Source organism: Cetorhinus maximus, chromosome 20 (genome assembly GCF_964194155.1).
Source record: "Cetorhinus maximus chromosome 20, sCetMax3.hap1.1, whole genome shotgun sequence".
Classification (NCBI taxonomy): Eukaryota; Metazoa; Chordata; class Chondrichthyes; order Lamniformes; family Cetorhinidae; genus Cetorhinus; species Cetorhinus maximus.
This window is the reverse complement of record NC_135898.1, coordinates 89,130,494-89,157,807: the sequence shown is the minus strand read 5'-3', so window position 1 is coordinate 89,157,807 and position 27,314 is coordinate 89,130,494. Positions and strand designations below refer to the sequence as shown.

Here is a 27,314-nt window from a genome sequence, read left to right as displayed (position 1 = left end):
GGGAGTGGGAGAGGAGGGGAGTGATGGGGGGGTGAGGGGATGGGGGGTTGGGGGGATGGGGGATGGGGGGAGTGGGGGGATGGGAGGGAGTGGGGGGGGGAAGTGATGGGGGGAGTGGGAGTGGGGAGGGAGTGGGAGTGGGGGGGGAGTGATGGTGGGAGTGGGGGGGGAGTGATGGTGGGAGTGGGGGGAGTGATGGGGGGGGTGGGAGTGGGGGGAGTGATGGGGGGGGTGGGAGTGGGGGGAGTGATGGGGGGGTGGGAATGGGGGGAGTGATGGGGGGGTGGGAGTGGGGGGAGTGATGGGGGGGTGGGAGTGGGGGGAGTGATGGGGGGGTGGGAGTGGGGGGAGTGGTGGGGGGGGTGGGAGTGGGGGGAGTGATGGGGGGTGTGGGAGTGGGGGGAGTGATGGGGGGTGTGGGAGTGGGGGGAGTGATGGGGGGGTGGGAGTGGGGGGAGTGATGGGGGCGGTGGGAGTGGGGGGAGTGATGGGGGGCGGTGGGAGTGGGGGGAGTGATGGGGGGCGGTGGGAGTGGGGGGAGTGATGGGGGCGGTGGGAGTGGGGGGAGTGATGGGGGGGTGGGAGTGGGGGGAGTGATGGGGGTGGTGGGAGTGGGGGGAGTGATGGGGGGGGTGGGAGTGGGGGGAGTGATGGGGGGCAGTGGGGGGGGATGGGGGGGTGGGGTGGGGGAGTGGATGGGGGGGTGGAGGGGTGGGGTGGGGGAGTGGGTGAGGGGGTGGGGGGGTGGGGTGGGGGAGTGGGTGGGGTGGGGGGATGGAGGTGGGGGGATGGGGGAGTGGGTGGGGGGATGGTGGGGGAAGTGGGGGTTGGGTGGAGTAGGGGTGAGGTGGGGTGGGGGCAGTGCTCTGCCCACAACACCACCCCACAACACCACCCCACAACACCACCCCACTCCCCCATAATATGGCGCTCATGGTGTGCGCGCGTGTGTGTGTGTCCAATACGTGAATATCGAAGTGTGTGCCCAGCTTAACTAGAAAGGGAAATGTGTTGGGGTTTCCAAATTAGGATCCAAATGTTCATTTTTGCTGAATGACTGATGATTATTTAGTTGTAGCCTTAAACTTTCATCCGGGTGGGAGGTTTCGAATCCTAACTATCGTTGTAGAAACACGGCTGCGTTCTGAAAGATTGTCTTTCTCTATTTTTCTACAGTTCTATGGCAGTTTCTAAATTGGAGCCAGAGCTGAGAGACTCAATAACCACTAAATACGGAGACAAAGTGAACTGGGTCTACTTCAATAAGGGGCTGTAGGCTTTCAGAAGTGGTGTCCTGTGAAGAGTTGAGGACTGCTTTAGTTTTCTAACTTATCTCCACATAATCAAGGGTACAAGATAACAAGATAACAAAAGGAAAAGCCACGTGCAGTGTGGGGTATAAAGCCCCTATTACTATCACCTCTGGTTGATATCCCATCAAATTGAAGACTCATTTTTGGGCCATTTGCTCCAATATGTTTACCATATGTTAATGTTTCTCAACACAGTGACTTGGCAGAGGGAACAGAACTCACTTCACACGCACAGAAAGCTGAGAAACCTCAGGCTGAATTGAACCAGATCATTGCATGGATGCGTATATAGATAGCTACACATTTCTTGGAAGTCAAGTTATGTTTAATATGTCCACTGGCATTTTCCCAATTGAAAACGAAGAGGGTGAGAGGGCAGTAAACATTTTACACTTCTATGAATCTATTGTCTTATCTTGATCTTGTTGCCAAAAACAGGGTGATGGGTCAGTGAATTAAACACGAATACAAAAGCAAAATGATGTGGGTGCTGCAATTCTGAGATTAAAACAGAGAATGCTGGAAAAGGCGACTTTCTCCCCCCCTCCCCCAGATACTGCCTGGCACATTGAGTGCTTCCGCATTTTCTGATGTTTTTCAAATTGTCTTTATTCAACCTATTCATAATTTTAAGGAGCTCAACCAGGTCACCTTATTAATTATACGTGTAAATTGATTGCCGACTGCTTGAATACACACCTCATAAGTCCTTTCCAAATCCTTTCAGTGACTACGTACACTCTTCCCTCACACGCGCTTATATGTTGGTTATGGTTCAGTGGGTAGCACTTTTGTCTTGGAGTCAGAAGGTTATGGGGTCAAGTCCTACTTCAGAGACCTGGGGCAAAAATTTCCACCTGTCGGGGGTGGGGGCGGGGGGGGTGGTGGGGGCGGGCGTGCCTCGCCTCCGATCAGTGCCCCCAATCAAGGGTGCACCGCCATTTTACATGGGCGGGCCAATTAAGGCCAGCCCAGCATGACGTCCGCCAGGAAGCGCTATGTGCTCCCTGTGTGTGGGTGGGGGGGGGGGTGGGGGAGGTGGAATTTCCTCAGCCAGGAATGCGCTCTATCACGAATGTGCGCGAAAGAGCGCACAGATCTCCCTGAGGCTAAGTGCTGCCTCAGGGAGAAAGGCTCCAATTTAAAACTTTGAATAAACATGTTTAAAAATTTTCCCTGCCATGTCCCCTGAGTCACATGAGTTGGGACATGTTTCAATAAAATTTAAAGCCTGCCAGGGTTCCTGGCCTGCCCACCAACCTTAAGGTTGGATGGGCAGGTCCATTAATGACTTTAATTAGTTTTTCAATGGCCTCAATAGGCTGTTGACAGGTCGGCGGGCGCACAGCTGACTTGGCTGCGCCCCTGCCAACCTGAAAATGGATATGACACGAGGTGATGTCGGGGGTTCCACCCGATGTCATTCCGCGTCATTTTGCGCGTCGGCGAGCGGGCCCCGCCCCCCGCTGGTTGTTCAGAAAGGTGGTCACACGCAGGCTAGGAGCACGGAGGGAGAAAAGTGACCGCGCAACAATCCAAGAGAACCATACAGGTAGTGCAGGAGTCCCCTGAGGTTCCACTCGCTAATCGGTTTTCCATTTTGGATACTGGTGAGGGCGTTGGTTCCTCGGAGGTGTTCAGTCAGAGCTAAGTTCGTGGCACTGCAGGCAGCTCAGCTGTACAGGAGGGGAAGAAGAAGAGGGAAAGACAGTAATGACAAGGGATTTGTTAGCTAGAGGAACAGATAGCGTTTCTGTGGCCGTAGACGTGACTCCCGGATGGTGTGTTGCCTCCCTGGTGCCAGGGTCGAGGATGTCATGGAGTGGCTGCAGGACATAATTCTGGGGAAGGATGGACAGCCAGAGGTCGTGTTGCACATCAATACCAATGGCTTAGGTAGGAAGGGGGATGAAGTCCTGAAAGCAGATTTCAAGGAGCTAGGAAGGAGAGTGAAAACCAGGACCTCCAAAGCAGTAATCTCAGGATTGCTCCCAGTCCCACGTGCTAGTGAGCATAGAAATAGGAGAATTGAACGATTGAACATGTGGCTGGAGAACTGGTGTAGGAGGGAGGGCATCAGATTTCTGAGGCATTGGGACTAGCTCAGGGACAGCTGGGACCTGTATTAGATGGACAGGCTGCAACTGAACAGGACCAGGACTAACATCCTCGCACAACAGCATGGCTGTCGGGTGATCAAGATTTGGAACTGAATATCCAAGGATATTCGGCATTTAGGAGGGATGGGCAGAAAGGAAGAGGTGTGTAGCACTCTTAATAAGGGGCAAGCTCAGTACATAAGTTAGGGTGGATATTAAATCAAAGGATCAAGATGTAGAATCAGTTTGGATGGAGCTAACAAACAGCAAGGGGCAGCAAACATTGTTTATAGGCCACCAAACTGTAGTGGTAATGTTGGGCATCGTATAAATCAGGATATTAGGGACGCATGTAATGTGGGTAATACAGTAATAATGGGCTACTTCAATTTACACATAGGCTGGGTTAACCAAATCAGCACTAATGCTGTGGAAGAGGAATTCCTGGAGTGTGTACGAGGTGGGTTTCTGGAGCAGTACATTGAGGAGCCAACTAGGGATTGGGCTATTTTGGGATTTAGTGTTGTGTAATGAGAAAGGGCTAACTAATAATCTTGCTGTAAATGAACCTTTGGGAAATAGTGACCATAATATGATAGAATTTGCATTAGGTTTGAATGTGATAAAGTTCATCCTGAAACTAGGGTCTTAAATCTGAAGAAAGGAAATTATGAAGGTCTGAGGGGCAAGTTGGCTATAAGATTTGACAGTCGACAGGCAATGGTTAGTATTTAAAGAAATACTACACAGTCTACAACAGATATACATTCCTCTAAGGCACAAACACCCAAAGGGAAAGGTAAGTCAACCGTGGTTAATGAAAGAAATTAAAGATTGCATTAAATCAAAGGAAGTGGCTTATAAGGATGCCAACAAATGTGGTAAGCCTGAGGATTGGGAGCAATTTAGAACCCAGCACAGGAAGACCGAGAAACTGATTAAGAAAGGGAAAAGAGAATATGAATGCAAACTAGCGAGGAACACAAAGGCAGACTGTAAAAGCTTCTTTGGGTATGTGAAAAGGTAAAGATTAGCTAGGACAAATATGGGTCTATTACAGGTGGGGACAGGAGAATTCATAGTGGAGATCAGGGAAATGGTGGAGAAACTAAACATTTACTTTGTGTCTGTCTTCACGGAAGAAGATACAGAAAATCTCCCAAATATACTAGGTGGCCAAGGGACTTGTGAAACTGAGGAACTAAAAGAAATTAGTGTTAGTAAAGAGGTAGTACTTGAAAAGTTAACTGGATTGAAGGTGGATAAATTCCCTGGACCAGATGAGCTTCAACCCAGAGTGTTGAAGGAGGTGGTTAGAGAGATAGTGGATGCATTGGTGATTATCTTTCAAAATTCTATAGATTCTGGAAAGGTTCCAGTGGACTGGAAAGTAGCAAATGTAACCATACTATTTAAGAATGGAGGAAGAGGGAGAATAGAGGACTACAGACTTGTTAGTTTGACGTCAGTAGTAGGGAAAATGTTAGAATCTATTTTAAAGGATGTGATAGCTAGACATTTAGAAAAGAATGTTAAAATTGGGCAGAGTCAACATATGGATTTATGAGAGGGAAATCTTATTTAACAAACTTTTAGGAGTTTTTTGTGAATGTTACTTGTAGCATCGATAAAGGAGAACCATTGAATGGGATGTATTGGGATTTTCAGAAGGCTTTTGATAAGGTCCTACACAGGAGGTTGGTAAATAAAATTAGAGCACATGGAATTGGGTGAAATATACTCGTATGGATTGAGAATTGGTTAACAGACAGAAAGCAGAGAGTAGGAATAAACAGCTCATTTTCATGCTGTTACTAGTAGGAAACCACAAGGATCAGTGCTAGGTCCACAGCTGTTCACAATCTATGTAAATGATTTGAATGTGGGGACCAATTGTAATATTTCCAAATTTGCTGATGGCACCAAACTGGGTGGGAATGTAAGTTGCAAGGAGGCTTCATGAGGACTTGGACAGGCTAAGTGAATGGGCTAGAACTTGGCAGATGGAATATAATGTGAATAAGTCTGAAGTTATTAACTTTGGTGGAAAAAACAGAAAGGCAAAATATTTCTTAAATGGTGAGAGGTTGGGAAGTGTGGGTGTCCAAAGGGACCTGAGTGTCCTTGTTCATGGGTCACTAAAAGTTAGCATGCAGGTGCAGCAAGAAATTAGGAAGACAAATGGTATGTTGGCCTTCATCATAAGGTGATTTGAGTATAGGAGTAAAGATGTCTCGCTGCAGTTGTATAGAGCCTTGGTGAGACCTCACCTGGAGTACTGTGTACAGTTTTAGTCCCCTTACCTGAGGAGGGATATACTTGCCATAAAGGTGGCATAGTGGTATTGTCACTGGACTAGTATTCTAGAGACCCAGGTTGATGCCCTGAGGACCTGGGTTCAAATCCCATTATAGCAGGTGGTGAAATAAAAACCTGGAATTAAAAGTCTGATGATGACGACCATGAAACTTTTGCAGGTGTCACAAAAAACACATCTGGTTCACTAATGATCTCCTTTAGGGAAGGAAATCTGTCTTTACCTGGTCTGGCCTACATGTGACTCCAGACCTGCAGCAATATGTTTGACCACTTAAATGCCCTCTGAACAAGGACAATTAGGGATGGGCAATGAACGCTGGCCTAGCCAGCGATGCCCACATCCCATGAATGAATAATTTTAAAAAACAGCCTTTCACCAGATTAATCCCTGGAATAATGGGATTTTCTTATGACTGGGTCTGTATTCCCTAGAGTTTCGAAGAATGAGGGGTATGTGAAAATTGGCTGCTGTGTTTCCTACATTACAACAGTGACTACAGTCAATTGCTCAATTATCTGTAAAACGCTTTGAGATGTCCTGAGGTGATGAAAGGTGCAGTATAAAAGCAAGTCTTTCTTTCGTACATATTTAGAGGCAATTTTATGCTTTGGGTCTGTTGTCCACCAGGAACTAGACTGAGCAATCTTTGGTGTAGAACATGTTCAGCCAACAGACAAAAAGGCTGTTCTTAAGCATTGGTATAGTATACTGCCCTTTCTTTAAGTGACCAACTGAGTAAGACATCAATGAAGGTGCCTGGTAGAATGGTGAGATGCACTTGAGTTCTCTCAGTTCAGCTCTTCAAAGCATGAGGATTGTTGGCAACAGGGTTTTAAAAACGAGTCAGGATTTTCCGCTCCCATTTGCAGCGGGCCATCATAGCGGGCAGGAGCAGAAAATATCAGGAGTTTGCGAAAATCAGTTTCATTGTAAAACCAGTTTGCAAAGGGAGAGAGGTGGCCTCTGGCAAGAGAAGAGGCCGCGGGGTGAGGGGTATACTTGGGGAAGGGGGTATCGCAGGGTGTGTGTGGGGGCACATGTTGATCTGTGCAAGTGGCTTCAAGATGGTGAGGGCTGAGGAGGCAGCCTCCAGAGGAGGTGAGGCCAGATGGCAATGGGAGGGTGTATGTGAGAGAGTGAGCGGTGATGTCCCTTGAGCTGGTAGTGCGTGAGATGTCAGTTAATATGTAATGGGCTTGTGAGTGTGTAAGTTTAGAGTGATGAGTTGGTTGACATACCCTGGTGGCATAGATGAGATCATTCATCCTCTTTCTGCACTGGATGGACAACCTCTTCTGTGCAGCATTGGCACTGACCACCACTGCCACCGCCTCCCAAGCCAGAGTGGTGAGATTGCTGGACCTCCTGCTGGCCGCAGTGGGGGTAGAAGAAATCATGACGGCCTCCAAAAGGCATTCCAGTGATGGGCCACTGAACTCTTCTTGGCTTTCGGGGCCATGTCTTCACTGGAGCAGCCTTGGGCTGTAAGCATTGAGGACTGTGTGTGCGGGGCTGCAGTTTAGAGATGGCACCTGGAGTGAGGGAACGGTGAGATATCGGTGTGGCGGGCGATTCAGAGGCTGCACGCCAATAAGACAGCGTGTTTCCTGTGGCTGCATAATTAATGAGGTGGGAAGCAGGCGATTCTCCGCAAAAACCCACCCTTGCAGCCGGCGGGGAAAAAATGCCTTTGTTCACACCCGCCACCGGGTGCAGTGCAATTCCGGGAAAATTCCACCCATGGCTTTCTACTTCAAAGGCTAGAGTTCTGAACTCTCAGCCCTTTTAGTTACTTGCTTTTCTCTGTTCTCCTTTTTGGCTCTTTGGACTAAGCATCACCTGCAATAGGTGAAATGCGGTATCTCAAATTTGCCACATTCTCCATGAGGGGCTCACGCCGCACAGACTTGGAGGGCACCCAATGCCCGTTGCTCTGAAGGTTACCACCGCACTGAACTTTTTTTTGCCTGCGGATCCTTCCAGGGCTCCACAGGGGACCTTTGTGGAATCTCACAATCAGCGACACAACAAGTGCATAAGGGAGGTGACCAATGCCCTTTTCAATAAAGTTTTCCATTACATGGATGAAGCAGGGCAGGCTACCAGAGCTGTGGAATTCACCGCGATCTCAGGCTTTCCTCAAGTGCGGGGCCCCAGCGACTGCACATGTGGCCTTGAGAGTTCCCTGGCAGCAACCTGTGAGATTCATTAATAGATAAGGATTCTACTTTCTAACCTCCAGGTAATTTGTGATCACAGAAAGCAGATCATGCATGTTTGTGCTAGGCACCCAGGGAGCTCACATAACTCATACATTTTGAGTCACTCCTAGGTGCGAGAGATATTTGAGGAAGCTTAGATGGTTTGCTCCTCGTTGATAAGGGGTAAAGGCATGGCTAATGACACCCGTTCGTCACCACAGAGTGCATCTGAGGAGAGATACGAGGCTTCACATTCAGCCACCATGTCCTTAACAGAGCAGACTATTGGTCTCTTAAGGATGCGTTTCAGATGTTTGGACCAATCAGATGGGGCTCTCCAATACTCACCATAGATGGTGTCCCGCATTATTGTTGTTTGCTGTGCCGTGCACAACCTTGTGCTGCAAAGGGGGTATGTTTTGCCACAGGGAGACATGGATGAGTTAGACGTCTCCTCGGACGAGGAGGAAGCTGAAGGGAATGAATCTGAAGAGGGCAAGGATTTAGACGAGCCACATGAGGAGGCCATTGCACAGTCACAACACGGAAGACATGCCTGTGGCAACCTCATAGTAACAAGATTCCAAGAGGAATAAGGTGAGGACAAGTTGTTACAAGTGCAGCTCTCTTCACGCTTCAATGCGGGGGGGACAGCATCATCTTTAGTGTCATCTTCAACATATGACAAAGGTCATCAATCTCAGTGATCACGGGGGAAGCACAAATCACCTTCAGCCCTAATGATGGGGTCATCCTTGGAAGGCGCAGTAGCCCAGGGACCATGTGACCACCGTGGAATGTGATGAGCGCTCCACTAGCACACATCCTTAAGCAACCATACATAGTGCAGTCCCTTCAACCATGGTGTCAACAAGTCAGGGACCATGGCATCCTTCAAGAGGCTGAAACCCTATTGCACACATAGATGCACTCATATCAGTGTGACAGCAGCCTAGCAAGGCAGCTCCAAGAGGAAAAACATTCGTCAATGGTCAGCGCTTGACCGTCTCAAGATGGAGCTAGATCCGGACAGCACCATCTCTCCAAACACCAGCTCTCGTGCGTGATTAATGCAGCGGCTGAGCCCCAAGATGCCAACGGAAATCAGGACGCAGTGATCTGTCACACGACAGCATAGATGCAAAGCTACGAGTCATGTTCGCATCTTCCTCAGAGTGAGGTTCAGCCGAACCATCATGTGATTATTGACAAAATAAAACATTTATTAAACAGGAAAGATTAACTATATTACGCTACTCCTTCACCCTAACTACACTTTTACAGTTATATATGCAGATTCGTAAAATTGCCACAAGTTAAAAAAATCTATCTTATACTCTAATGTTCACAGGGAAGGCGGTGGCATAGTGATATTGTCATTGGCCTAATATTCCAGAAGACCTAGGGTAATACTCTGGGGACCTGGGTTTGAATCTTACCATAGTAGATAGTGAAATTTGCAATCAAAAATCTGGGATTAAAAGTCTGATGGTGACCAGGAAACCATTGTCATAAAAACCCATCTGGTTCACTACCGACTCCCACAGCTGACTCGACTACAGCTCCTCACACCCTGCTTCCTGTAAGGACTCCATCCCATTCTCTCAGTTCCTTCGCCTCAGTCGCATCTGTTCTGATGATGCCACTTTCAAAAACATTTCCTCTGACATGTCTTCCTTCTTCCTTAACTGAGGTTTTCCACCCATGGTCGTTGACAGGGCCCTCAACCGTGTCCGGCCCATCTCCTGCGCATCCGCCCTCACACCTTCCTCTCCCTCCCAGAAACATGATAGGGTCCCCCTTGTCCTCACTTATCACCCCACCAACCTCCGCATTCAAAGGATCATCCTCCACCATTTCCGCCAACTTCAGCATGATGCCACCACCAAACACATCTTCCCTTCACCCCCCCTGGCGGCATTCCACAGGGATTGTTCCCTCCGGGACACCCTGGTCCATCACCCCAGACACCTCAACCCCCTCCCACGGCACCTTCCCATGCAACCGCAGAAGGTGCAACACCTGCCCCTTTACTTCCCCTCTCCTTACCGTCCAAGGGCCCAAACACTCCTTTCAAGTGAAGCAGCATTTCACTTGCACTTCCCTCAATTTAGTCTACTGCATTCATTGCTCCCAATGCGGTTTCCTCTACATTGGAGAGACCAAACGCGGACTGTGTGACTGCTTTGCAGAACACCTTCGGTCTGTCCGCAAGCATGACCCAGACCTCCCTGTCGCTTGCCATTTCAACACTCCACCCTGTTCTCATGCCCACATGTCTGTCCTTGGCCTGCTGCATTGTTCCAGTGAAGCTCAACGCAAACTGGAGGAACAGCACCTCATCTTCCGACTAGGCACTTTACAGCCTTCCGGACTGAATATTGAGTTCAACAATTTTAGATCATGAACTCTCTCCTCCATCCCCACCCCCTTTCCGATCCCCCCCTTTTTTTTCCAATAATTTATATAGATTTTTCTTTTCCCACCTATTTCCATTATTTTTAAATGTATTTCCATCCATTGTTTTATCTCTACCTTTTAGCCTTTTTCGATTCCTTCCCCCCACCCCACCCCCACTAGGGCTATCTGTACCTTGCTTGTCCTGCTTTCTACCCTTAATTGGCACATTCCTTAGCTAATATCACCACCTTCAACACCTCTTTGTCCTTTTGTCTATGACATCTTTTGGCTATCTCCACCTATCAGTGGCCCTCTATCCAGCTCTACCTGTCCCACCCCCCTTAAACCAGCTTATATTTCACCTCTTTTCTATTTTTACTTAGTTCTGTTGAAGAGTCATACGGACTCGAAACGTTAACTGTGTTCCTCTCCGCAGATGCTGTCAGACCTGCTGAGTTTTTCCAGGTATTTTTGTCCTTTAGGGAAGGAAATCTGCCATCCTCACCTGGTGTGGCCTACATGTGACTCCAGACCCAGAGCAATGTGGTTGACTCTTAAATGCCCTCTAAATAAGGGATGAGCAATAAAATCTGACTAAATTAGAAATACCACAGCTGATAAACTTTTAACACAAAAGAATAAAACATATATTAACAAGAAAGATGAACAAGATTACACTACTCCATCACCGCAACTATACCTTTACAGATAATATATACAAATTTGTAAAGATAACACAAGTTACAAAATCTATCTTATACTCTAATATTCACAGTAAGTATACAGTCCATTTAAACTAATAGGTGAACTGTGGTCAGACACCACCTTCCGAAACCAAGTTTCTATGGATTTCACATCAGCCCCCCAGATGCTTGTCACACCATGAGCCAACCAGTCTCACCGGAACTCTCCGTCTTTCTCACGATGGTTTCCAATCTCCACGCTCGAAGAACTTGCCTCGGAATTCCCTCCCAAACGACACCACCTCTTGGACATCTTCCACCTCCAGGGTTTCGCTCTCTCTTTTCGATGTCCCTTTTCCCTGGATCTCTACGTTCATTCAGTCTTCACTTTCCACGCGCACTCAGGTATTCGGCTGTGCCAAGCAGGACACCACTGCTCCAAAGGCCCGTAGTAAGGAGTCGCAGACCTTCGGCTGTCTCCTCGGATCTCCTGGCGTCTTGCAAGCCCACTTTGTTCCAAGTCTGCTCCCCACAGCTCTCTCTCTCTTTAATTTGGTGCCTTTCCCTCTGCTCCTTCCTTTCAATTCCACTGAACAGGACCTGTTGTCTGATTTCTGGCCTTGTTCCTTGACTTAACTGCCTTCCTGGGACCTCTTTCTGTCCCACTCCCTGGGTTTTGGGATTTGCTTCTTTCTTTGGGACCTGCTCTCTGCCGTTCCCACCCTGCCTCCTCTGGCACTCTCTGCAGAATGGCGTGTTCTTCTGGGTCACCTGACCCTCTTTTCATGCTGTTTTACTTTTATTTCATTCTCCTCTTCTGCGCAAGCGCAGAGCTGGCTTCCAAGCCTAAAAAAATTTTAAAAACAAGCTGCACATGTGCGCAGGGCTGTTTACTGGCTTGAAGTCATCAAAACGGACCAACTGTGCATGTGTGGCCATTCATTGGCTGGCGCGTGTGCAGAGACCACGGGGGCCCGATGGAAACTGCAGTTCCCAAACTCCGAGGCCCGATCTCCATTTTAAAGGATTAGTTTTTTTATCCCTTTTCCCTTCGGGTTCGTTACAATTGGCATTGGGGAGAGATGTGGCCCAGACACAGCAGGTCAATGATAACTTATTCCCCTCATAGGTACTGGTGAGCACTCAGAAGATGTGCCAGAGCATCGCTTTCATACCATTACAGTCCTCAACCCTGTCCATCTCACAAAGGCCACTCCTTTCAATGAACCCTGAGTCAATGAATGCACAGTCATGTAACAAATTCCATATCGATTGGTGTTCTGTGACCTCACAGAGGGATTCCGTGAAGCAACGCGCGTTCAGGAGAAAAGCAGGATCCTCTCAGCTAAGGAGATGGCTTCATCGGGATGAGCACACACCTCTGGCAGCACAGACTCATTCCTGTCTAACAGATATTTCAGATATCACCAAGTGGAACCAACTTCCATTGCACTACGTCATGCATGGGGAGAGTAGGAACTAATAAAGGAATAATGTTCATCCTTTAAAAGTGGAGATGAAATAACACTGCAGGGTGACATGAAAGGCTATGGTGCTCGATGATGAATAACACTTTCACCAAAACCTCACATTCATAAAATAAAGGCCATTGAAAAGGGTGAAATGACCCCATTGTTAGTCACGACAAATACTTCTAACATCCACAAACTATAGACTTCAGTGCAGCACCATAAGGATAATTACTAACCTTGATGAACAATTCTTGTGAGGTCACATAATGTCTGCCTGAGATGCAAGGGTTAAATGTGTATTGTCCAGCCATCATTTTCATATAGGAAGTGCCTTTGTTCATTTCACTGATGTGCAACTAAAGGCAATTCACAGCGATGAGATTGAGTGAGACTTAATGAAACTGAGGGACAAGATGGGAGATAATTGGGTTGGGGGGTGTGGATGACATCATTTTGTACCCTTGAATGAACACGGGATCTTACATCACATTGATTAGCCACCTGAAACTTGGAGAGGGATAAATACGAAATATATTTACAATGGTTGAGGCTATGTACAATGAACTAACACTCGTGCCACCATTGTGCATTCAAAACTTTTTCATTTTCCTAACTCTGTATCTATGTCTAGATGCAGCTGTGACATCCGTAGCAGGGGTGTATTATGACACAGCTGATGGTAAATGCTGAGTTGTTCAAACCCTAGAGGGAAACTTTGAACAACTGTCATAACCAATTTTTGCAATTTGTATGTTTCGAGATGCAGGCTTTGAATTCAGTTATGATAAGATCACCAAGTCTCAAGAGGTTTTTTTATAAAACTAAATTTATTATTTATTAATTAAAAGATTGTAAGCATATACATATGTCTATAAATTACTACAATAATAACTTCGAAAAAACTCCCCTAATTAATCTGACTCTCAGTCACATCTCCATTAAGGCAACAGTAAAACATATAGATTCAAACAGACCCCTGGCAAAGCACACTCTGGACAGTCGAATCCAAAATGAGTTTCTTTCAGCTCTGGGTCCTTGCAGACAGCGACTTGAGGCTTGGAGTCTGGAGGCTTTAGATCTTAGAATCCCTCCTCTTTCACCAACAGCCTTCTCTGCCTTTATATATATTTTCCTCTTTGAATGCAAATTCTCATTATATCACTAGGCTTTTTGAACTTTACCTCTTCTAATAATAAAACCCTTTCATAACACCACTTTTATTATTAAGTTTTGGAAAAAGTAAACCCAATTTTTGGCTTCTTCTGGCTAGGTGTAATATTTCACCCATTCTTTTGAATGGTTTATTTAAAAATGCAAATTTCCCCCTTTACACTTGTCATCAAACCCACTGACAAGGGTGGTGCTGTTGTTGTCTGGCGCACTGACCTCTACCTCGCGGAGGCTGAGCGTCAACTCGCAGACACTTCCTCCTACCTCTCCTTGGACCATGACCCCACCACAGAACATCAAGCCATTGTTTCCAGGACTGTCACTGACCTCATCTCCTCTGGAGATCTTCCTCCCACAGCTTCCAACCTGATAGTCGCCCAACCTCAGACGGCCCGCTTCTACCTCCTACCCAAAATCCACAAACAGAACTGTCCTGGCAGACCGATCGTGTCAGCCTGTTCCTGCCCCACGGAACTCATTTCTCATTATCTTGACTCCCTTCTCTCTCCCCTTGTCCAGTCCCTTCCCACCTACGTCCGTGATTCCTCTGACACCTTACGTCACATCAACAATTTCCAGTTCCCTGGCCCCAACCGCTTCCTCTTCACCATGGATGTCCAATCCCTCTACACCTCCATCCCCCACCAGGATGGTCTGAGGGCCCTTAGCTTCTTCCTTGACAGAGGCCCGAACAATCCCCATCCACCACTACTCTCCTCCGTCTGGCTGAACTTGTTCTCACACTGAACAATTTCTCCTTTAACTCCTCTCACTTCCTCCAAATAAAAGGTGTGGCTATGGGTACCCGCCTGGGCCCCAGCTATGTCTGTCTCTTTATGGGATATGTGGAACATTCCTTGTTCCAGTCCTACTCCGGCCCCCTCCCACAACTCGTTCTCCGGTACATCGATGATTACTTCGGTGCTGCTTCATGCTCTCGTCGGGACCTGGAAAAATTTATTAATTTTGCTTCCAATCTCCACCCCTCCATCATTTTCACATGGTCCATCTCTGACACTTCTCTTCCCATCCTTGACCTCTCTATCTCAATTTCTGATGATAGACTGTCCACCAATATCCATTACAAGCCTACCGACTCCCACAGCTACCTCGACTACAACTCCTCACACCCCGCTTCCTGTAAGGACTCCATCCCATTCTCTCAGTTCCTTCGCCTCCGTCGCATCTGTTCTGATGACGCTACCTTCAAAAACAGCTCCTCTGACATGTCCTCCTTCTTCCTTAACCGAGGTTTTCCACCCATGGTCGTTGACAGGGCCCTCAACGGTGTCCGGCCCATATCTCACGCATCTGCCCTCACGTCTTCTCTTCCCTCCCAGAAACATGATAGGGTCCCCCTTGTCCTCACTTATCACCCCACCAGCCTCCGCATTCAAAGGATCATCCTCCGCCATTTCCGCCAACTCCAGCATGATGCCACCACCAAACACATCTTCCCTTCACCCCCCCGGCGGCATTCCGTAGGGATCGTTCCCTCCGGGACACCCTGGTCCACTCCTCCATCACCCCCTACTCCTCAACCCCCACCTATGGCACCTCCCCATGCCCACGCAAAAGATGCAACATCTGCCCCTTCACTTCCTCTCTCCTCACCGTCCAAGGGCCCAAACACTCCTTTCAAGTGAAGCAGCATTTCACTTGCATTTCCCCTAACTTAGTCTACTGCATTCGTTGCTCCCAATGCGGTCTCCTCTACATTGGAGAGACCAAACGCAAACTGGGCGACCGCTTTGCAGAACACCTGCGGTCTGTCCGCAAGAAAGACCCAAACCTCCCTGTCGCTTGCCATTTTAACACTCCACCCTGTTCTCTTGCCCACATGTCTGTCCTTGGCTTGTTGCATTGTTCCAGTGAAGCCCAACGCAAACTGGAGGAACAGCACCTCATCTTCCGACTAGGCACTTTACAGCCTTCGGGGCTGAATACTGAATTCAACAACTTTAGATCTTAAACTCCCCCTCCCCCCATCTCCACCCCGTTTCTTCCCCCTCCCTTTTTTTTCAATAATTTATATAGATTCTTCTTTTCCCACCTATTTCCATTATTTTTAAATCTACAACTAATACTTTATTAGTCTTTCCACCCCACCCCCACTAGAGCTGTACCTTGAGTATCCTGCCATCCATTCTTAATTAGCACTTTTCTTAGATAATATCACCACCTTCAACACCTCTTTGATCCTTTTGTCTGTGACATCTTTTGATTAGCTGCTCCTATCACTGCTTGCTTATCCCTACAACTACCCCACCCTCAACTTCTCTCTCCCCCCGCCCCCCACCTTAGACCAGCTTATATTTCACCTCTCTCCTAACTATACTTCAGTTCTGCCGAAGGGTCATGAGGACTCGAAACGTCAACTGTTCTCTTCTCCACCGATGCTGCCAGACCTGCTGAGTTTTTCCAAGTAATTCTGTTTTTGTTTTGTAACTTTCATATGTCTACCTAATTAACATTTCAAACCTACTTCTCTTCTGTACATCAAAGTCTCTAGACCAGCTGGCTTTAATCCAATTAAGACATAGACACACATAGACAAAGACACCACTAGAACTCTATTTTAAACATTAACCTTAATAATTATAATTGTTAAACAATAACATTATAGACGTTATTATATCTTCTTGACAGGTGAAGGCAGCCTGCCGAGTGCTATGCCCAGTTCTCTGAGATGACTTTGGTGGGTGTTCTCTGGAGGTTAAAGGCCTGGATGGCCCTGGGCTCCCAAGGGTCTCCTGCTCTGGGGCAGGTGCACCCTCCTCGGCCTGACCTGCTGGAGTTGATGGGAGGTCACAGGTTGAGAGAATTTGGAGTGGCAGGACACCCTTGGAGACTCCTAGGTGGGTGACCCTGGGTTATCTGGCTGGCACTCCTCCTCCACCCTTTGGGCGACCGAGGGTCCCTCCCTGACTCCTTGAGGAGAAGGGGCAGCTGGAGGGAGATCAAGGTGCCCCACCCCCCCTCTCACCTAGCCATAGCTAGAAAAATGGAGTGCAGGCCCCAGCGCAAATCCGGCAGAAACTGTGCGTTCTGCTGGACCTTGGTCTCCAAGGCGGCCACCGCCCTTTCCATGGAGACTCCAATGTGCTGACATGCCGGAGCCACGACATCAGACAGAATGCTTGTCCTATGAGGATAGGTTGGCTTATTTCCACTGGAGTTTAGAAGAGTGAGGGGTGACTTGATTGAACTATACAAGATCCTGAATGGTCTTGACAAGGTGGACGTGGAAAGGATATTTCTTCTTGTGGTTGACTGCAGCACTAGGGGGCGCTGTGTTAAAATTAGGAGCCGCCCTGATAGGACAAGAGATGAGGAGAGTTTTTTCCCTGAGGGTTGTGCGACTTTGGAACTCTCTGCCTCAGAAGACAATGGAAATGGGGTCGTTGAATGTTTTTAAGGCAGAGGTGGATAGATTCTTCTTAGGCATGGGAATCAAAGGTTATCGGGGGGGTAGATGGGAATTTAGAACTTGAAACACAAACAGATCAGCCACGACCTTATTGAATGGCTGAGCAGGCTCGAGGGGCCGAATGGCCTACTCCTGTTCCTATTTCATGGGTGGAATATTGAGCTTGGCGGGCGGACGCGCGCCTGACCCGGCCGAGCGTAAAATGACGTGCGATGACATCGGGCGAGCGTCCTGACGTCATCGCGTAGTCCTGCGATATTTCGTTCGGCGGGCGCGCGACAGAACCGTTAGCGAACCCGCTGACAATTACAAGGCCTATGAAGGCCATTAAAAGGTAATTAATGTCAAATTTACACCTCCTGTCCAACCTAATCGCCAAGCAGTCTTTGCACTTTTTTCGGAAACCTCATCCACGGGCGGGATGAGGTTTCCAAAAGCAAATAAAATAAAACTTTCACACCTGAATTAAAAACATGTGTCTGCTCATGTGACAGGGTCACATAAGGCAACGTGTTTTATGACATTTTTATTTTGCACATTAAGTTTTTTCATGGAGTGCTTCATGTCCCCTAAGGCAGCTCCGTGCCTCAGGGAGATTGAAGCGCTCTTTCGTGCGCATGTATGAAGTTTGCGCTAGGCCTGCTCGCCCTCCTCCCCCTGTCTGCACAGGCAGCGCTGAGCGTTGCTGCTCGTGTATCACGCTGTGCGGGTCTTAAATGGCCCTCCCACATAAAATCACAGTGCGGCGCCAAGCCAACCATCACCGCCGAACACCCCCACCAAGGGCAAAATCCTGCCCCATACGTTCAACTCCTCCAGCCTTTAGTACAGTCTGGTGAGGGCCCCTGATAACCCTGCCTGATGTTTCCCCGCCTGTCTCTGCATCTCCAACATTTCTCTCAGTGCCGATTTCAAAACCTCGTCATCGAACTCAGACTCAGCAGGGGCCTGGCCTCCAGGAGTCCTCCAAGTGTCAAGAGACCTCGGCTGCAACTGCCTCCACCTGCTGTGTATACGTTTCTGTGTATACACCAGATAGTGACCCTGAGCTACTCTAGAACTAGGATCCACTGAGGTATGTGTATCTGCACTGGTGGAGGGTGCAGGTGAACACAGTGATGGGTCTTCATCTGATGGTTCCTTGGCATCCTCATTGGAATGTTCTGATGGCTGGGGCTGAGGCGCTAACTTGAGCTCTTCCTCCACCTTTACTTGCCGGTGGCTGGAATAAAGAAAAGAGATAATTAGCGATTGATTCTGCAGGCTCCTATACTATAGGCCACTCACGGTTGTTGTTTGCATGTGGCCAATGTATACTGCATGGAGCCTCACAGGTTTATTTTGGGAGTCCAATCTCACCTTGCACGCAGGAACAACCTCTGTCCTCGCCGGCCAACTCTGCGGCCTGGTCCTTCTGGGAGGAGTGTATCCTCAGCTCCGGGGTACGCCCACTGGTCTAGGCTCTCTCCTGTCAATTATGGGCAACTTTGTCCTGCGTAAAGACAGATGGATTGACTGTGAGCACAAAGGATGGAAGAGCAGTTCAGAAACATGCATACCTGTTGTGTGTGCTGAGCCTTCCCCAGTGAGGGATTAAGATGCTGTTTGTGCAGGAACTTACGTGAGATGGGGATTTTAAAGTGGCTGGCATACAATCAGTGCTGATGTCCCATCTGCTGGTAGTGTGTGACATCCCTGTGGACGCTAACCCTTAGTCTGCCTAATGCCCCTGTGAGGGTGTGAGTTTGCAGTGAGGAGAGGTTTCACTTACCCTGGTAGAGCGCAGCAGATCATTAATTATGTTCCTGCACAGCAGGGCGGTCCTTTTCTATTGGCCACAGGCGCTGACCTCCCTGGCAACCTCCTCTCAGGCCGGCGTGGTCAGGTGGGTGGACCTCCTGTGTCCATCCCTTGGAAAGGGGACCTCGAGCCCTTTCCTGGACACCCTGGAGGAGGACCCTTGGGGAAGGCCTCACTGAACCATGGAGTGGAGGGTTTGGTTCTTTAGGACGCCATAAAGAACCAGAACAAAATAACACACCAGGCCTGCAGTCTGTGCAGGTGCCGTTTAAATATGGTGTCAGGACCTTCGACCTCCATCAGGTAACGGTGGGGCAGACAAATCCCTGTCCACCCCACCATAAGACTCGACTAGCTCCTCACTGATGCATAATTAATGAGCTGGGGAGCAGAAAATCGGGTGCGAAAATCCACCCTCCTTCCCAGTAGGAATCACACTGGCTTTCCCGCCCACCACTGCACTTGGTCTGCAGAATGGAAAACTCTGCCCATTGTTTTGGAGCATGCAGGATAAAGCATATTAAAGCAGACAAACGGTAAATAGCAGAACCCAAATTTTGAAATTGGAACGTTATTGAAAAGAAACATTGCATCAAAGTAGAGAACGAGGGAAACGGAGGAAAAATAACAGTTTTACAACCATACCAACTCGCATTTATTGGTGCATTTTAATGCTCAACAAAAATACAGCTTAAAGTACTTCCCAGAGGTACAGTTTAAAAGTTAAGTACTGAGCCAAAGGAGGAGATATTAGGTGGGGTGATGAAAGACTTGGTGGATTAGGTGAGTTTAAAATCTCCTTTAAAGGAGAAGAGGGAAATGGAAGTCTAGGATTTAAACATACTTGCGAAAATTAACTCTGTGTCTGTGGATGATATTGCCAAGAGACAGCATGTAGATAAAAAGGACTGGGTTTCAAGGATAGGTCCCCAAGGGACACCAAAGGTAGCAGTGTGTGGACTGGAAGAGAAACCATTACTGGGAATATTTTGACCACAATCAAAAAAAACTATCAGCAGAACCAAGCGGGGGCAATCCCGCTGAGCTGGGCAACATAGGGAAGGTGCTGCAGAAGGACTGCGTCAAAGGCTGTAGAGTGATCAAGGGGGGGGGCATGGATTTTTCTTTCATGGAAGAAGAAGGCAAAAGGTAAGAGGAAGGAGAAAAGGTGGAGAACACAGGGAGAGAGAGCCACTGTAGGGCTGAAATAGACAGCAATGCAGTTGCTTTCATGCAGGACATCAGGCTGAGTGACCTCAGTCCAGAAACAACATTGTTCAGGCATCAGCCAGGGGAAAGATAGATTTTCTTCATTGTTATGAATAGAAGAAGGCACTTCAGATTTTTTAAAATTCCCATTATCTCATTGTGTATTTTTGATTCTGCTGACCTAACAGCTCTCTCTGTTCATCACACAACGGAACCACAAGGACCCACTTTCAATTTGGACAGTCACTGACCATGAATTCACCTCTTCAAGGCGTTGGCTGTAAGGCTTGATTGATGGTTTTCAGAAACATTGCTTTTCCTATTCCCTTTTCCTGCTAACATGGGAAAGAAGCCCTTCACGCAGATGTTAGCAAAGCAGAATGGAGGGCAATGGAATTTTCATACCATGCCCACCGGAAAAGCAGAAAAACCCAACATTATTGATATACAGTGTTCTTCCAAATTGTTCTCCCTATTTTGAGCTGCAAAATACCCAGGTAAAGCACCAGTGATTGAAAGATCTGCCACTGTCATGTGACAGTAACATGAACAATTTAACATCATATAGAGCAACAAACAAGAAGCATATAGCACATAGTGTATCGGATTAATGTTCTCCTCCAATAACATATTGGTACTAACATGACTGACAAGTTCAATAATAACATTAGGAATCATAGCACTCTTGCTTGAGTCAGAAGGTCGTGGGTTCAAGTCCTACTCCAAAGACCTGGGCACAAAAATCTAGGCTAACACTCCAGCATAGTACTGCACGGTTGGAGGTGCTGTCTTTCAGTTGAGATGCTAAACCAAGGGCCCTTCTGCTCTCTTAGGTGCAGGTAAAATATCCCTTAGTACTATTTTGAAGAAGAGCAGGGGCGTTATGAAGATACAAACGAATAAGGAGTAGGCCATTTGGCCCTTTCAGCCTGCTCCGCCATTCAATAAGATCATGGCTGATCAGATAATAACCTCAAATCTGCATCCAACCTATCACCCCCTTGCTTATCAAGAATCTATCCACCTCTGCCTTAAAAATATTCCAAGACTCTGCTTCCACTGCCTTTTGAGGAAGAGAGTTCCAAAGCCTCACGACCCTCTGAGAGCAAAACATTTTGTCTCATCTCCATTTTAAATGGGCGACCCCTTATTTTTAAACAGTGACCCCTCGTTCTAGATTCTCCCACAAGAGGGAACACCCTCTCCGTATCAACCCTGTCAAGACCCCTCAGGGTCTTATATGTTTCAATCAAGTCACCTCTTACTTTTCTAAACTGCAGTGGATACAAGCCTAGCCTGTCCAACCTTTCCTCATAAGATAACCCACCCATTCCAGGTATTAGTCTGGTAAACTTTTTCTGAGCTGCTTCCAATGCATTTACAACCTTCTTTAAATAAGGTGACCAATACAGTACACAGTACTCCAGATGTCATCTCACTAGTGCGCTGTATAACTGAAGCATAACCTCCCTACTTTTGTAATCAATTCCCCTCACAATAAATGATAACATTCCATTCGCTTTCCTAATTACCTGCCGTACCTGCATACTAGCCTTTTGTGATTCATGTACTAGGACACCCAGATCCCTCTGCATCTCCGATTTCTGCAATCTCTCACCATTTAGATGAGGGGTGAGGTTTCCTAAAGCTAATACAAATTAAATAAAAGCTTTCTTTTGGCATTAAAAACATGTCCCCTCTTATGTGACACAGTCACACGAGGGGACGTGTTTCATTAAATTTTTAATGTCTTCTTTTTTTAAAAGGCGCTTCAATCTCCCTGAAGCAGCTCCGTGCCTCAGAGAGATTGAGACGCTCTTTCGCGCACATGCGCTCCAGGCCCGCTCTCCCTCCTCCCCCGCCTGCACAGCTAGCGCTCAGCGCTACCGCTCGTGATCCACGCAGGTTGGGCCTTAATTGGCTCGCCCGCGCGAAATTGTTGTGCGGAGCCGATTGCGGGCGACGGTCGGCAGTCGGCTCCCCGACAGCCCCGCCCACTCCCGCCGAGCCCGCTTGGCTAGGGAAAAATTCAGGCCTTGAGGTCCCAGAACTGATCCCTGTGGCACCACCACTCCTTACATCTTGCCAACCTGAAAAAGACCCATTTATGCCTACTCTCTGCTAATTGTTAGCCAGCCAATCTTCTATCTATGCCAATATGTTACCCCCTATACCATGTGCTTTTATTTTATGTAGTAACCTCTGAAGTGGCACTTTATCACATGCCTTCTGGAAATCTAAGTATGGTACATCCATCAGGTCCCCTTCATCCACTATATCCCAGCCAATATTTACCCCGCAAGAAACACCACTAAAAAAAAACAAATTATCTGGTCTTTATCACATTGTTGTTTGCAAGAGCTTGCTGGGTGCAAATTGACTGCTACGTTTCCTACATTAGAACAGTGGCTACACTTCAAAAGTATCTCATTAACCGTAAAGCGCTTTAGGACATCTGGATTTGGGACCTGGAGCTGCATAAATGAAGACCGGCTTTACTTGCTCTACAAATAGGTTGGACAAGATTTCTGATTGTTCCCCTTGGAGGACAAGACTCACCCAACAGTTTATCTGGAATGTCTAATTTGAACCTGCCTGCTGTTGTGTATTTGATCAGTTTGAAATGTGCATTTCCAATGATGCTACTGTTACGGGGGATCAATTTAACGGAGAATGTAACGGTCCATCTACTCTGGTGACTATTGAAGAATGGAGAGGTGTTACAGGAATTGTGGGAATCTCTTGAAAATACGAAAGGAAATTGACAAGTTGCATTTAAATTAAATGCTTGTTTACAAGAAAACAAGCTTGTGGAGTTCGTGTATGGTACATCCTTACTGTCACTGCAGCCACCCAGTATTCAACCCGTCTTTTAATTCAGTCATTTCAAGCTTGTTTTAAGTGTGAATTTTAAAACTCTGGCAAAATGTGAATACTTGTTGAAATAAATGTGCGTCCTTGGGCCTTAATTAATGATAATGGCGCACTGTCCAGGCCGTGTTATGTGAAAGGCAAAATACTGCGGATGCTGGAAATCTCAGAAACAAAAACAAAAAATGCTGGAAAAACTCAGCAGGTCTGACAGCATCTGTGGTGAGAAAGAATTAACGTTTTGAGTCTGTGTGACCCTTCCTCAGAGTTATGTTTCCTTTGCTTGGTTGTGAGTTGTAACTTGAATATTTTGTTAAAAACAAAACTCACAAATTACTTAGCAGATTGCTAAGTAATTAAGATTGTGCCAAATTTCAACTCTTCAAAGCTTTGAAGTTGAAAATAACTTTGAAGTGTTATTGTTTTAAAAATATTCATGGCCGTTTGTGGTGTTTGAGAATGTTGCAATCTTCTGCTTAGACCTTGCTGTTTTGGCTTCACTTCATTGATTATCCAAAGACTTTGGTATGGTTTCTTCTTCTTGGTTTTTAGCACTTTATGTAGTTCAGCTGTTGTCCATTTATTGGGTAAAAGTGAAATTATTATTGTTCTAACATTAGTGCAATGTTTAGGAACACAGGAACAGAAGGAGGTTATTCTGCCCCTCAAAGCTGTTGTAGCATTCAATTAGATCATGGCTGATCTGTATCTTAACACTATTTACACAGCTTGGTTCCATATCCCTTACTGCCCTTGCCTAACAAACATCTTACACACACCCACACACACACACCCCCACACGCCAAACTGTGAGTCTGTTAAGCCGGTATCCTCAGCCCACTCCTCTACAGTGCTGAGACCTGGACAACATATGATACGCAGGAGAAAAGGCTGGACAGTTTTCACATTTGCTGTCTCAGATGTATCCTTGGCACCTCATGGCAAGACATGGTCACCAACTCAGAGGCCCTACTAATTCCATCAGCATAGACTCACTGCTAAACCAAAGATGTCTGTGCTAACAGGATGGATGGATGACAACTGTAAACCCAAGGACCTACTGTACGGTAAATTGACCACTGGGTCATGATCTCCTGGGGATCCATACCTCCACTGCATGGACACCTGTGAGCTAGGTTTGAAGATGGCAGGCGTTGACACTGACAACGGGGAGACAGTCGCTGACGGCCTCTGGAGGCTGATTGTTTGGAGGGGCATTGGAAGAGGGAAGCAGAAATAAAAAGCTCAGTTGGCCAAGAGAGGGAGCAGAGAAAACAGAGGCCCGTGGATCGTGCACCTTCTCAGCCCACTGTCTTCCTCTGCAGCAAATGTGGCAGAGATTGCCAGACAAGAGTGGGGCTCCTGAGTCACACCAGGCAATGCTGAACGCAGTTAACCACCATGGCAAAAACCATCGTCTCATGAGCTGAAAAGCTGCCATCAGTAACAAAACCCCATTCAAAACCCCCTCACTGTGTCTGGCTGGTCTGGTCCCAGTGGTAGTGGATGAAGGTCAATGCACGCCTGATCAGAACCTCTGTAACCTGCTTGACACCAGTGTGGACAGCTGATTGAGAGACACTGCAAAGATCACAACCTGGGCTCACAAGAATTCTGCGGTGAAGAACCTTTTTTTTTTGCCTGCAGGTTTCAGGAAGCCCTGGGAATGGGAGTTGAACTGTCCACTGGAGGCACCTCCCTGAGGAGGAAGGGAGGGCTAGAATGGGGAGGAGGCCAGGAGGCACATGCAGCCTCCGGGGGAGCCACCTTTGGGAGGCCAGGCGCAGGCACAAGGGGCGCAGGGCCAAGAGGTAGACCAAGACGGAAGGGGCCGCAGAAGACGTCACTATCCTGCTACCAGGGTTTACAGGCAGAGAAGCAGCTACCTCAATATGACTGAGGTGCAGTGCCGAAGGAGGTTCCATCTCTCAAGGGAGACAGTCAACTATATCTGTCAGATGATTGGGCCTGAGATCTCCGCTAACTGTGTGGGTGGACACCCCATGCCAGCGGCTCTGAAGCTCACAGTTGCCCTTCACTTCTATGCCTCTGGCTCCTTCCAGGGCTCGGTGGTGATCTTTGTGGTGTCTCCCAATCAGCTGTCCACACTTGTGTCAAGCAGGTTACAGACACTCTGTTCAGCCGCGCATTGACCTTCATCCACTTCCATTGGGACCAGGCAAGCCAGACAGAGTGAGCCAGAGGCTTTGCGGCCATTGCTGGCTTCCCCCGTGTCCAGGGTGCTATAGACTGTACACATGTGGCCATCAAGGTGCCAGCAGGTGAGGCCGGTGCCTTTGTCAACAGGAAGGGATTCCACTCCATGAACGTGCAGAAAGTGTGTGATCACAGGATGCTGATTCTGCAAGTCTGTGCAAGGTACCCAGGCAGCTCCCACGACACCTACATCCTCAGACACTCCCAGGTGCCGGGGCTCTTCAGTGCTCCAGCCTGGCTGGATGGTTGGCTGCTGGGTGACAAGGGCTGTCGTGGAAAGAGCCATCGGCCTCCTCAAGATGCACTTCTGATGCCTGGACCGCTCAGGGGACGCACTCCGGTACCCCCCAGATCATGTGTCGCTGAGAGTGGTTGCATGTTGCGCTCTCCACAGTCTTGCGCTGGAAAGGGGGGATGCAGTGGATGATGAAGACATTGACGCAGTTGCTCCGGCTGCACACGAGCCCAGCAATGAGTCCGAGGATGAGCACACACAGGGAAATGCTGAGGTGGGTAGATGCTGACCTGGGCATACTCCAGGGAGGTAGGGACACCCGGGAGGCTTTAATCCAATGAACCTTCAGCTAGCACCCCACATATGGACCACCAGGACAAGCCTGGGCTGTATGCTCCATACTCGATACCTGAGTGGAAAATCTGCCTGAATAGGAACATTAACTATGGTCCTTGTTAATAAAGCTGAATGTCCCACAAATCATTCATAACATTTTTGGAAATCATCCACCTGCAGAAGAGAAGAGGCACCCTCAGCCATGGTCACATGTCTGAATTTAATATTATAACAAAAGGAACTTAAGAAAACAAAATGACAAAGGTGTTAAAAATCACACCAACTCATAAAGGCTTCATCTCGGGCCAACACAAAAGCACCAGTGAGAAACCCGTGATGTGCCTAAGGTGCCTTATGTTTATATTTTCAGGTGTTACATCTTGGTGCTGACCCCTCGCAGGGAGTGGTATCTGAGCCAGCCTGCTGACTCTGCTGTCCTGTTGGCCTCGGTGACCTTGGCGGGTGTCCTCTGGCCCGTGGAGCCTGTGCTGGCCCCAACTGGGAGGGAGCTGCCAGTTCCACATCAGGCATCTCCCCAGTCGTCGCAGCTTCACCAGATGTAGCGGTCACTGGGAGAGGGGCGGAGGAGCTGCCGCCCACATCTGGAGCGCCCTGAGAGGAGCCCGCAGAGACGCCAGGCAGCTGCTGCGTCGAAATGATGTCGCATCAGACCTCCCTTCTCACCGTGGATGGATGGGCACCGAGCTGGGAAACTTGGTGCCCTGACCATCTCCCACACTGGCAGTGACCAGCTGAGGTCAATGCCGATGTGAGGGCTTGCTGGTCCGAGCGTATCCCCAGGAAGCCCTGATGGGTCTGCTGGAGGAGTCTCTCCATGAGAGTCGCCACTCTCTGCATGGAGGACGCATGGTGCTCGGACATGAGGCTCATTGCTTCAGTGATAGTCTGGGTAGACTCCTCCACCACGGACACCAAGCCAAGCATAGCCTCATGTATCTCCACCAGATGCTCCCGCACACCCGGCCGCATTTCCTGCGTTTGCTGCATCGCGGACGACTCCAGAGGCACATCATCAGGCACCGACTGAGCATGTGCCTGGTCCCCTGCAGTCCTCCGACTGCTGGCACCATGGGTACTCTCTGTCTCTGCCAGCTCCTCCAGCGACTGTGAAGTGCCCTCACCACTGTGCCCCAGCATATTAGCCGATGTTCCAATTCCCACCGAGGTGCTAGTATCTGTGCTGGTGCCTGCCTGGCAAAGATGGTGTGACTCTGGTGAGTCCGAGACTTCAGGGCCCTCAGGTGTGAGAGGGGGCCTCTGCTGCTCCTCCTCCTGGCCATGCTCCGCTGATGCTGAAAGGAAGAACAAGGACATTGGATCAGTTAACGTGGAGACAATGTCAAAGTGCATCCCTGTCCCCCTGATCATTATACGCTCATCCTTCCATAAGCAATGGTCAAGCCATGTTGCAAACTTCAATCACTGAACATTTAGCAGTGTCATGGCTGCTGGGACACACATGGTGACCTCACTGCTGGGCAAACATACCTGCCCATGGCACCCCAGCCTCACCGACACCGGTGGACCTGGGCGCATG

At 48.2% G+C, this 27,314-nt stretch overlaps 1 protein-coding gene and 1 long non-coding RNA gene across 3 annotated transcripts in view; one reads left to right on the top strand and one right to left on the bottom strand.

Moving 5' to 3' along the window:
* sfxn2 (sideroflexin 2) overlaps positions 1 to 1,715 on the top strand; it is an 89,762-nt gene extending 88,047 nt beyond the window's left edge. For both annotated transcript variants that reach the window (XM_078565130.1, XM_078565131.1), the window contains exon 12: positions 1,177 to 1,715. In XM_078565130.1, the coding sequence (XP_078421256.1) occupies positions 1,177 to 1,276 (100 nt within the window). In that variant the 3' untranslated portion in view covers positions 1,277 to 1,715. The remainder of the gene's footprint in view (positions 1 to 1,176) is intronic.
* LOC144694562 (uncharacterized) overlaps positions 1 to 27,314 on the bottom strand; it is a 67,416-nt gene that overhangs the window by 32,655 nt on the left and 7,447 nt on the right. The gene's annotated exons all lie outside the window — the stretch shown is intronic.